At 35.3% G+C, this 13,023-nt stretch overlaps 1 protein-coding gene across 4 annotated transcripts in view; it reads left to right on the top strand.

Annotated features, from left to right (window-relative positions):
• Positions 1 to 12,201, top strand: part of UBE2K (ubiquitin conjugating enzyme E2 K) — a 61,823-nt gene extending 49,622 nt beyond the window's left edge. For all 4 annotated transcript variants that reach the window (XM_004384661.3, XM_023738935.1, XM_023738936.1 and 1 more), the window contains 3 exons: positions 5,407 to 5,506; positions 8,530 to 8,658; positions 8,971 to 12,201. In XM_004384661.3, coding sequence (XP_004384718.1) covers positions 5,407 to 5,506; positions 8,530 to 8,658; positions 8,971 to 9,045 — 304 coding nt within the window. In that variant the 3' untranslated portion in view covers positions 9,046 to 12,201. The remainder of the gene's footprint in view (positions 1 to 5,406; positions 5,507 to 8,529; positions 8,659 to 8,970) is intronic.
• The last annotated feature ends 822 nt before the right edge of the window (positions 12,202 to 13,023 follow it).

The raw sequence follows: 13,023 nt of genomic DNA, 5'->3' as shown, positions 1-13,023 counted from the left end.
GACTCAGTCGGGTGGAGGTCTTGGTAGCTGTGGACAATTAGTCCTTCGGACTAATCTTTTCCTTGTATCCTGGAGAACTTGAATTTTTGTAGCAAAACATTTTTATTAACTATCATTTTTCCTAAGGCAGGTGAAATAGCTGAATTTAGTCTGTTTTATATCTATACAAATGAAATATTAAAAGACATCAAAGGACACATCAGACGAAATAGGTGAGATCAGATATCCATGGGTCCCTCCTCTCCAGCTTTATAGAGGTATAATTAACATTCATTGGCTATCCAGGTTTAAATGTGAATGTTTAGGCTTTAGAACTGGAATTTGATAGAGAAAAATACAGAATAGTAATTTTCATGAGGAAAACCATGAACTGCATAAACATTGGATAATTTGGGACATGTATAGTAGAAAATGGAGCCCTGGTGGCACAGTGGTCAAGAGCTCGGCTGCTGGCCAAAAGATTGACACTTCGAATCCACCACCTGCTCCTTGGAAACCCTATGAGGCAGTTCTTCTCTGTCCTATAGGGTTGTTCTGAGTTAGAATCGACTCGACAGCAGTGGGTTGTTTTGGGGGGGACACATGCAGGGGAGCCTGGTGGCACAGTGGTTAATAAGAGTTCGGCTGCTAACCAAAAGGTCAGCAGTTTGACTCCAACAGCCACTCCTTGGACACCCTATGTGGCAAAGTTCTACTCTGTTACAGGGTTGCTGTGAGTCAGAATCAACTCAACGGCAGTGGGTTTGGTTTTTTGGACACATGCAGGAGCCCTGATGGCACAATGGTTAAGCATTTGGCTGCTAACTGAAAGGTTGGTGGTTCGAACCTACCCAGTGACTTTGTAAGAGAAAGATCTGGAAATCTGCTTCTGTGAAGATTACAGCCAAGAAAACCCTGTGGGGCAGTTCTGCTCTGTCACATGGGGTCCCTGTGAGTTGAAATCAACTTGAGACCACTCAGCAACAACAGCACATCTTGCAGTTGGCTATCATGCATTGTGGTTCGACCTGTTAACACCAGCAGTATCTTACTAAAGCTAAACATATGCCCTGTGGCCCAGCAGTCCCATACTTAAGTATGTATCGAAGAGAAATGAATGCATATACCCACCAAAAGACTCATTACAAGAATGTTCATACCATCTTTATTTGTAGTAGCCTCAAACTGGAAATAACCCATATGTCTGTTAACAAGAGAGTGGATGTATGGTATAATCATATATTAGAACGCTATGTAGTAAAAAAAGACCATATTATTGATACAAACAACATGGATGGTCTCGTGGACATGTTGAGTGACAAAAGCCGGACACAAAAGAGTACTGTATGAGGCTGTCTTTATGAAGTTTAAGACTATCCAAACTAAACTATATGGTGATAGAAATTAGGATAGTAGTGGGGTAGGAGAGGGTTGTGAATGGGAGGGGCACAAGGGAGGCTTTTCAGGTGCTGGAAATATTTTATATCTTGATCCAGATAATGGTTACATGGATGTATACATATGTAAAAATTCATCCATATGGTACAACATTTTACTTTGCTTGTTATACCTCAGTAGAGAACTCATAATACAAAAGCTACCATTGTCTTTAAGAAGCATTTGGTGTTTTGAATAAACGTGGATTATTCACTGATGATTTTCTGGAAGATCCTCACTCAACAAAATAGTCAACAATATGAACAATTTACATGATTATTCCACGTATTAAAAGCCGTATTGAGTCCTTGTGAATGATTTAATTAGCTATATTAACTATGCTTATTGATTTGAGACTCAAGCAAAATTAATTTACTGAAGATAGATTTGTGAGGTACTTATTCACATGATTCACTGATTAATAAAAATAACACATTTTGAAATTGCATACTCTGCCTATTAGGATTTTTTGGTAATAGATTTAAGCTGTTTTTATATGCTTGGATCCTAAAAACCTCAGTGCAGTATGCATTTAACCAGTACTTTGTGAAAAGAATAATAAATGGAATAAAAACAAGAGATTGTGTTTTCAGCTATATACTTGTTCACATTATAAAATTTACATCTTAAAATTAATGTATAGCAGTAAAAAAAATAGACCCGTTTAATTTTATCATCAAAGATTGTATCATTTCTGCAATCTTTAATTAAGGTCAGAAGATAGTTTTTTTGTTGTTACTTTAACTGTCTTACCAACTGATTACCAAAACACTCATTTTTTTTTTACCATTGATTTTGTGTTCATCTTTATGAAATTTTGCATTTAAATTTCTTTTAGACAACCAATAATGGTATATAATCTCCTCCCAAAATAATTTTATTATGAAAAATTTCAAGAATACAAAAACTTACAGCAAACTTCCGCTTTTTGAGATTGCTGTGAATTGAATCTGAAGTTATAGCATCTAAATTTTTTCTTCAGTTTTGAGGGCAAAACTGTTCTTAAATTGGCTTAACTTTAGGTCCTTATTTTCTCATTCTTAAAATGGTTACTCCAGGATGTCTACAGTAATTTGAGTGATTTCCCAATAGGAAAAAAACCAAAAACCAAACCCGTTGCCGTCGAGTCTGTTCCGACTCAATAGGACAGAGTAGAAGTGCCCTCATAGGATTTCCAAGGAGTAGCTGGTGGATTCGAACTGCCAACCTTTTGGTTAGTAGGCAGATGCTTAAACCACTGCGCCACCAGTGCTCCTCCAAATAGCAAGACACTGCAAAAAGAGGAGATAGAAACTCTAAGAATTTATGAATCTGAGTGGTGTCCTATGAAAGAGGAGAAGAGACAGAGGAAAGACGACTGTGTGACCACAGATTTATGCTACAGCTGCAAACCAATGAACACCTGAGGCTGCCGGAAGCCAGGAGAGTCAAGAAAGGACCTCTCCCTTGAGCCTTTGGAAAGAACATGGCCTTGCTGACACCCTGAATTCAGACTACTAGCTTCAGGAAGTATGAGACAGTACATTTCTGTCCTTATTTAAAAAGAATTTATGAACCTCTAAGGGAAGAACTTAAGCTTTTTAAAGAAAAGTATTGTCTCATTGATACATATATATATATACCTATGTGATGTGTCTATGGTCTTGCTCTTACAAAATTTAGATGCTTTTATGTTACATACTTTGTATTTTCGTTGCAAGTTAAAATTACTGTTGTGAGTTTAATACTTGTTTATATTTGTCAGTTCTAAGACATGATTATTTCTATGCATAAATATGAAATACTTCCTCTGGGTGAAGATTTTTCTTCAACGGAGGCTTAGTGGCACAGTGGTTAAAGTCCTCACAAAAAGTCGGCGTTTCAAACCTGCCATCTGCTCCGCGGGAGAAAGATGTGGCAGTCTGCTTCCATAAAGATTTACAGCCTTGGAAACCCTATGGGACAGTTCACCTCTGTCCTGTATGAGTCAGAATCGACTCGATGGCTATGGGTTTTTTCTTACACATTCAGAAAAATTCCCTTAAAGGAAATAATTGTATTGAAAATTATATAGCTTTAGATAATGTTTGAAGTGATGTCATGGGTTTTAAAACTAGGATGTTTAGAAAATTTCACTTAAGTAATATGTTGTGGTTTTGTCCTTTTCTTTGTGGTCTTTGAAGTCAGCTTCATGCTGATACATCTAGTTAGCTTTTGAAGTACATGTGCCTTTAAACATTCTCTTTGAAATTACCCAAACATAAAATCAAATTACAGTAGTATACTTCTAATAAAGGAAACATTATAATGCTTCCCCCATTATAATGATAATGACAGGACAAGATTTGATTTTTGTGTTTTAACTTCTGTCCTAAAAGAAGATTGTCCATATTAAAGATGTTAACAACTGTTGGTGGAAAATAACTTGTGTAAGCTCTTAGGGAAATTTGGAACCTTGATCTAGGAAAACATTTTCTTCTTAACCTGCCCTATTTCAGATTAGAAATCTCCATTACATAAAACTATATAGTAGTTTGAAAAGCTTTTAAAATCTTATTCTCTTTTAAATGCTAATATAGCATTTCAGATAATTTTTGAGCTTTATAACCAATGTTTTCCTATTCATGTAGCTTCTCTAAAGGGATAAACAGATGAATTAAATCTGTATTCTAATAGCATTTTAGACAAAGAATTTTAAATTTTCTCTAATGTGTAAAATACAGACCTACTATTGGTTTAAAACAGTCTTTCTCAGTTGGCTTAAGCTGTAATGATCTAAGGCAGTATTTCTCAATAGTGAGCATCAGAATCACTTGGAGAGCCTTTTAAAACACCCTCAGCATTTCTGATTCAGTAACTTTGGAGTGGAGCTGAGAGTTTGTATTTCTTATAAGTTCCCAGGTGATGCTGATGCTGTTGCAGCTGGTTGGAGCACCGTACTTTGTGAGATTCATTGCCTATCCATTGTAGGTAATAAATTAACTTTTCTGCTCAGCATCTCAGAAAAACCAGTTGTTGACAAGTCAGCTTCCATTCATGGCAACTCCATGTGTGTCAGAGTAGAACTGTGCTCCATAGGGTTTTCACTGGCTGATTTTGTACAAGTGGATTGCCAGACCTTTCTTCTCTGATGCTTCTGGATGGACTCGAACCTCCAACTGTTTGGTTAGCAACTGTGCGTGTTAACCATTTGCACCACCCAGGGACTCCCTTAGCATCTAGGATGGTACTAATTACGTACCATCTTCGGGGAAAATTGAGAAAATAGTAAGTCCCTGTGTTCTGTGATCGAAAAAAGTCTGGTTTAGAATCGTCTAATTTGTGTGGTAAAAATGAGCGTACCATTTAATATTATTCAGCATTTTAAATACTTAAATACTATGTTTGCTTAAAAATATTTCAGTATTAATGTAGAACAGGTTTTTTTTTAACAGAAGTGCCAAGAATTCTTGCTGGGTAGGTAGATACCTATTTTCTAGATTAATATTTGCTTCATACATGTATTTAGAAGCATAAATTAAAGATGTATTAAAAGTAGAAAACTTTGCTCTATTCAGAATGTTATGGAATGATTTCAGGCTTTCTTGAAAGTAAAATTTGCTGATCATATATACTTGTTTTTGAGTACCATTGAAAGAAATTTCCACAGGCTGTGATACTCATGGTTTATCACTTGATTTTACGTCTGCAGAAATGGATAGAAAGGAAGTCAGTGGATAAAGCTGAAAAGGATATTGGCAACAATAAGAAAAAAAACGAGGCCTGTTGGATGGTTTAGTTGTCTTACAAAATTAAAAGGCTCATTGTAAAGAAGAAAAGAATAACAGTAGGCAGATGTGTAATTATAAATTTCTGTAACTTAACAAGAACTATACAATTGAGATAAAATCTAAGTTACCTTTAGCTTTGGTAGTTTTTTGCATGTCTTTACTATTCATTCAGAAAGCATCCACTTTACTTTTGCCATGCAGAGCCCACTTAACAGGAATATTTTCCTATTTTGAATTTTAGGGCAGCAGCAATGACTCTTCGTACGGTGTTATTGTCATTGCAAGCACTATTAGCAGCTGCAGAACCAGATGATCCACAAGATGCAGTAGTAGCAAATCAGGTAAGATGGCTGCTTTTGAAAGGCTTTCTGTATACTTACCTGAGTCTTTACGTTAGTATTTTGCAAGACATTACCATACTGTCTTGAAACTAAATTTGGAAATAGTTTCCCTTTTTTGTGGTATGGTATTTTGTCAGATGTGAAAACTTTATTTATTGATTTTTAACATACTCGTTTAATTGGGTGCATAGTTGATGATTTTTTTAATGATATTTCTAATTAGCTTCTACTGTGGCACTGAATTGGCATGATAATCAGTGACCTTGTAATTGTAAAATTGAATAAATATCTTTCAGTTCTGGTCTTATTTGATCTCTCCAAGGCACGGGGTCAGCAAACTATGTCCGGCCTCTTGTTTTTATAAATAATGTTTTATTGAAATACAGCGCACACAGCAGGAGAAAGGTGGGGTGCAGAACTCAAATTCTAGTAAGAAGACCAGACTTAATGGTCTGACTGAGACTGGAGGAACCCTGGAAGGCATGGCCCCTGGCTTCTCTATCAGCCCAGAACTAAAACAGTCCGAGGCCAACTCTTCAGACAGGGATTGGACTGGACTGTGGGACATAAAGTGGTAACTCGTGAGGAGTGTGCCTCTTAGCTCAAGTAGATACAAGAGACTAAACGGGCAGCTTCTGTCTGGAGGTGAGGTGGGAAGGCAGAGAGGCTTAGGAGCCGGTTGAATGGACATGGGGAATCAGGGGTGGAAAGGAGGAGTGTGCTGTCACGATATGGAGAGAGCAATCAGGGTCACATAACAATGTATGTATAAATTTTTGTATGGGAAGAAAAAAAAATACAGCCACACATTTGTTTACTCTGTTTTCCAGCTGCAGTGTCAGAGTTAAGTAGTTGCAACTGAAACAGTATAGCCTGAAAGCCTAAAATATTTATCTGGCCTTTTTTAAAAAGTTTGCTAATTCTTGCTCTAAGACATTGGATTTCCTGAACATTCTTTTTTTCCCCCTAGGAATTTTTTCCTCCCATGACTTCTGAGACACTGTCTTCTTATTTACTACAATTATTTCTTATCTTCCTCCTGCCCTTTAAACATGCTTTCTGGGTTCTGACATTGTTCCTTTTACTTCCTTATGTACTCTCACTTGGTTGATCGTATCCACGCTGATGTTACCACCTGTACGTAGACAGATAAAATGTTCAGGCTTGACCTCTCTCCTGAGCATAAGAGCCTGTTCGCAGCTGGATAGCTGTATCTCTATCTGAATGCCCCATGGATATCTGAGCACAACACTGCCAAAACTGAATGCAGAATCTTAAAACCTGCAAACCTGTCTATCTTTCCATTATCTACTTAGCTACATGTCCAAATCACAGACTTTGGAGTCCTCCCTGTGTCTCCTTTTCCCCTGTTGATTCCATTCCCAGTATCAGTCGGTCACAGTTTTTACATACTTCCACTGATTACCTTAATTTAAATTCTTCATAGTTCTCATTTCAGCTGCTCTGATACATGTGCTTTCCTCAGTTTCTTCTTACCCTCCTTCGTCTTCTACATTGATATGTTAACTTTATAAAGTGCAGATTTTATTTTACTTTACTACTAAATCTTTTATAACTTTACTATTACCAATTTAATTGAGTCCAAATTGTTTAGTTTGAAGAGTTCCCTACATGAGTTGAACTATCTACAAACCTAGCTTCATTGCCAAAATTCTTTTTTTTTTTAATATTTCATTGTGTCTGAGGTGAAAGTTTATACAACAAAATAGGTTCCCATTTAATAATTTCTACACAAACTGTTCAGTGTTACGGTTACATTTTCTCATAATGTGTCATCATTCTCATTCATTCTGTTCTGGTTGTAGTACTTCCAGTATTCTAGTTTCCCTGCCCCCTTATTTTCTCACCTTTGTTTTTGAGTAATTGTTGACCGTTTGGTCAATAGATGATTTTTTAAAGGAGCTCATTACTAATGGGTGATATTCTTTATTTTATGAGCCAATCTGTTGTTTAGCTAAAAGGTTACCTCAAGGGATAATTTTAAGGTTTAAAGAGTATCTCAGGACGATATAGTTTAGTCGGTCCTGTAAGTCTGGACTTTTTAAGAATTTGAGTTCTGTTCCACATTTTTCTCCCCTTCTATCAGGATCCATCTGTTGTGGCCCTGTTCAGAACGGTTGATAGTGGTAGCTGGGCACCATCTAGTTGTTCTGGCCTCAAGGTAGATGAGGCCATGTTTCATACAGACTATTAGACCTGTGTACTACTTTCTTCTCTGGGTCTGTGGTTTCCTCCTTTCTCTTTTGTTCCAGACAAGTACAGACCAGTAGTTGTATCTTAGATGGCCTCTTACAAGCTTTTAAGACCCCAGACACTACTCACCACATTGGGATGTAGAACATACACTTGACAATTAACTAAATTGTCCTACAAGACCATGGCCCTAATTCTTCAAACTCAGAAAACAAATCTCACAAGGTCTTTGGTTATGTCTAAGAAGTAACTGTGTCCCCTATGTGATTTTTTAAATATGTATTTGTATACATGTGTGAACACACATACCGTGTGTACATCTGCCTAGAGATACATCTGTCTGTACACACATATATACCTGTATATTCATATCTGTACACATATAAACCTGTATACATATTTATGTAACCAGTCACATATTTTTTGGTTGTTACTGGTGTTGCAAAATTACATGTCATATCCTTCAGTGTTTAGCTGGATAATGTTTGCAGCTACACAGTGTTTAGAAACATCTCTAATACCTCGCTTCAGTTAGTATTAATGTTTTGCTACTTGTATTTGTTGAAATTGGAGGTTAGAGTTGATAAATGTTATTTGAATTTGTTTTTCTTCAATTAGCATAACTTGTGAGTCAGAGTTTTAGGACAGATAGTCTTGAGTGACTTAGCTTGTTGCAATGGAAAGTCAATCACATTTTAAATGTAAATTAGTTTTATTAGGGAAAAAGCAGGCTTGGGTAATTAAGAGCTGAACTACCAGTATTGAATATTGTATTGTCATGTGAATCAATTTCTTTTCCCCCTATATAGTACAAACAAAATCCTGAAATGTTCAAACAGACAGCTCGACTTTGGGCACATGTGTATGCTGGAGCACCAGTTTCTAGTCCAGAATACACCAAAAAAATAGAAAATCTATGTGCTATGGGCTTTGATAGGGTAAGTACTTAAGGGCATATTGATTTTTGATATACTGATTGATTTTAAATTATTGCTGCAAAGCCTTGTCTGACAAAAGTAGTTCAGAGAATAAGAGACATATCTAAATAAAGTTTTGATAAACAGATTTTCTTCTTAGTTACTAAAGTTGGTTATTCTTGATAGTTTTTTGTTTTAATTCTAAACATTGATTTTTAGCAGCAAATGCAGCACAACTTATAGAAAAGAAAAATAATTTCTCAATATAAAGACAGTATTTTGAGAATGTTTCTTTGAACTTTTATTTATTTAATCCCTTTTTCTCCTCTACAGAATGCAGTAATAGTGGCCTTGTCTTCAAAATCATGGGATGTAGAGACTGCAACAGAATTGCTTCTGAGTAACTGAGGCTTAGAATGAGAGCTGCTGATGTAGTCGAGCTTGCCCCTTCTTGAGGAGCATCAACATCTGTTATTTTTAGGATTCTGCATAGATTTCTTTTAAACTGGCATTCTTGCCTAATGATGTTATCTAGGCACCATTGGAGACTGAAAAAAAACCTGCTCTGTAAATAAAGCTAATTAAACGTCTGTGTAAATTTAAAAAGGGGAAATACTTTAATTTTTTTCTTACTCGATAGTGTAAAAATTCTTTGAGCTAGGCTAAAACCATGGAAAAAACATGCTACTTTACTGTTTAGCAGTGTACCAAGACTAGCAAGAGTTTGCTTCAGGATTTTATTGAATAATTAAGATACTATTTTGAGTGTGTCAGGACCATTCAAATTGTTGGTGTTGCATCACAGCTACCTTAACTCTTTTTAACATGGATCCTCTGTGCCTGTGAATTTACTTGCATGCTTGTACTTGACTTCTTAGGATGGGTAGCTGAAAAGACCACCATTTTAAGCATTTAAGAATTCTTAAAATGAGATTTATCCAGAATTGAAGATGGTGACCTTATTCAGAGCGTTTTTGTCCTTGTCAGCAGACTGGGACATCATATCTATTTTTTTCCCCTCTACCACACACAGCTAATACTCTGTATTTGGTGGGGAAGTGTGCTGAGGGACAGTATCCCTTGCTCCATTTTTAGGTAATAGGCTTGGAATGTTTTGTCACAATTCTTCAAACACCCTTAAAGCTTTCCTATGTAAGTAATAATGTGAAAATGGAGCTGCCAATTTTGTCTTGCAAAAACAGTAAATACTTGATGTTGCAGTATTCCCAGAATGAACGAATCCGGTTTAGTTTTACAGTGAATTTGACATCTTTCTATTTTTAAAACTGTCTTAGTAGATGAAATTTTTCTTTGAGAACTTGCAAGGATGCTGTCAGCTGTTTGCAGTAGTTTTTTAGCCTAATTTTGGGCTTTATAGAGATTGCTTTATTGGATACTTTAAAAGTCACTCTTGCTTGCATTTTCCCCATATTGACACATGAAAGCTGTGCTGGTGTTTTACTGTACATACTTCAGATGCACATAGAAATAGAAGTGTGTTACAAATCTAGCTTTCTTTATGATGTTTCTGATAATACAAGAATTGAAAACTTTACCTTCTCTTGTACATAGTCAGACTTTATGTTCATATTAAAGTTACATTTCATTCTAAGTTCTTAGTTTGAAAATTATTAGTTTGGCAAGCTCAAACACTAACGTGACCATTTTATGAAGGTTGAAGTGACTTATGCAGGCAGTCCTATACATAGAAACATAATTCTTATTAAATTTTCAGGACCAATGCAAAATAACAAAATTGTAATGGAATCAGACTGAATTAAAGTAAGGCTGTACATAGAAAGTCATAAAAAGTTTGTTTTCTTAAAGTGTTATCATAAATTATAATGGTTAAAGTGTTTGGAAAATAATTTTTTGAACTGTAAATTCGGCATAACTTCATTTGACTTCTCAGTAATCTTAATGCTAGAAGCAATTAAAAAAAAATTAAATATGTTAATTAATATATTAAATGTTAAGGATGTGAAGGTTCTTCCAAAAACTTAAAAGGCTTTCCTAATCAACAGTAAACTCTTGTAGTTGGTATTATTGCATAGTAAACACAAGTTGCTATGTTTTTTTCCCCATATGTTCACTTAAGCAGAAATTTCTTCATATAATCATCTCCTTTTATTGTTTAGATATTTTCTAAAGATGCCAAAGGAAATAAGACTTTTCTTTATTTATTTTAAGCAGTTAAAACCTTATACTTTATATTTTGAAGTTAGGTGGAAATGTGTGAAAATGTGGACAGTTTTGCTCTATTGTTGGTCAGAATTTTTTTAGCGGAGGGCGGCTTGGTGATATAAGTAATATTGGATTTTTTTAATATTGAATACATCTACATAGTTTACTATTTGCCTATATTATCAGGGTATATTTAATTGTCCTGTGGTTAGACAAAGGAGAGCGAGAACTCAGAAGTTACTTCACGATTAGGGGCAGCTATATCTTGCCTTTGATTTTTATACTTAATTAGCCCCAGAGGGTACCTACTCATCTAACTATAATTTAACATCCCTAGTGCCCAGGAAATTGGAAAGTATGATGATAACTTGGTTTGAGAGGTTCTCCATAGTGGATTTTTTATTATAAAAATTTGTTTACCTCATTTACATGTAATGTGATAATAATCCCACTTTCCTTTCTGGTACATTTCCCATTGTCCCTTTTGTTAATGTTGTTTTTCATTTCACTACAGGTGGATTTATTTCCCCAGACATAAATTAAGGCAACTGCTTTTTTTCCCTCTTACGTTAAATGTTTGGAACAAAGAAAGACACTAAAAGTTTACACTTAGGAAAGAAGTACCCTGGTGGAAATTATTTTTATAATTGTCAGTGTTTTTGAGATCTGTCAGTTTTAAAGACCTCATAAAGTATGGTTTAAAAAAGTACAGTTAAATCCCAGTTAGGGCAGGGAGATTTTCTAGAAGTCTCTAATACTCTAATAGGTTTTTTTGTAATTGGATCTATTTCCTGAGCGTGTGCCTGACTTTTGAAAGAAAAAATAATTAGTTGTATGGTATTTGACTACAGGATGAATGAGTAGTAGTTTGCATCCAAATAAGTATACAACAGTGTATAGATACCTAAATATTCGAGGAACTTGGTACTAAATTAAATGCTCTGAATTGACTTCCCCAAATGTTTAGAATTGAGTGTGGGTTACTTAAATACATAATATATCTAAGGCTGTATCAGTGTAGTCAGAGTATTTTGCTTTTGAGGAGAGGAATCTATGAAATGAAGTTAAGACTGATTTTTTTTTTTAAGTACATCACATTTGTGATTGTCGTTGGCACTCAAAACTATGCAAAATATTCTTTTTAAGTATCTTAAGAAAGAATTGGCAATTAAAGTGGATTTTGCTTATTTATGCACTACAGATTGCAGCATATTGTGTTAATGCTTAGGCTGCTTAATAAGTTCTAAATATGAAAAGCAGATCTTGGCTATAAGTGTATGACTGATTTAGGCTTTTAAATCTCTGCAGTAGGGAAGTGGTATTTCCATAATCCTGTGTAGCAGCACAGGAAATTAAGAATTTTTTTGTTGTTGTTTTAAAGATTTAAGATGGATTTGAGCAGGGAAGAGCTGGAGCCGGGTATACCTTCGTCCTGTACGTAGATGGAAACAATGTTTAGATAAGAAAAAGGAAGCTTCTGTTTACAGTTAACTTTATTTCAGGGGCTTTTATAAAATGGTGTTGTATTAATCACTTTTTCTAGTGTAAGGAATTTCAGTTCCAGGGTACAAACCATTGATTCTAAAAATTTACATTTCCAATATTTTAGTACCAATTTAAAATAAATGCGTAACATCAACTAGTTGCTATCACTGGGGAAGAAGGCAACTTGAAGTATTTACTGATAAATAGCCTTTTTTTTTTTTTCCCCCAAAGTGTGACTTTTCTGCAGTGTCTACATATGTCACATGTTTTAATTGCACTGTTGCAACATGGATCAAAAATGCTGTGGCATAGGGGTAGGGGAGTATTAATGGTTCCGTTGTCCCATTCTGTTACCGCTTTATTGGACTGATCTACCCTCATAAACCTGTGAACATCACCTAAATGTAAGTTGTGAATGTGTCACCTCTTGCTTGGTTATTTCAACCATGCTGCTATATATAATCAGTGTAGCACAGTTTTTCAGTTTGATTCTAGGGGATGAGTGGATGCAAATTGCACTGTGCTGTTTATGATCCTTGTCTGCTTGCTGTTCTTTCCTTTCTCCAGGCATCATAATAAAGCTAGACTATTTCTTTGGGGGGAAAGAGACTTATTTAATGTAATTTAAAGACCTTTTCAATAGAAAATGAATTGCTATTGAAAATAATATCTATTTTTTAGCTTTCAGCAGTTGATGGTGCTTTGTTGTGGTGTCTG

This window comes from Trichechus manatus, unplaced genomic scaffold, assembly GCF_000243295.1.
Source record: "Trichechus manatus latirostris isolate Lorelei unplaced genomic scaffold, TriManLat1.0 scaffold00126, whole genome shotgun sequence".
Taxonomy (NCBI): domain Eukaryota; kingdom Metazoa; phylum Chordata; class Mammalia; order Sirenia; family Trichechidae; genus Trichechus; species Trichechus manatus.
The sequence above is the reverse complement of the archived record's forward strand: the minus strand, read 5'-3'. Positions and strand labels throughout refer to the sequence as shown.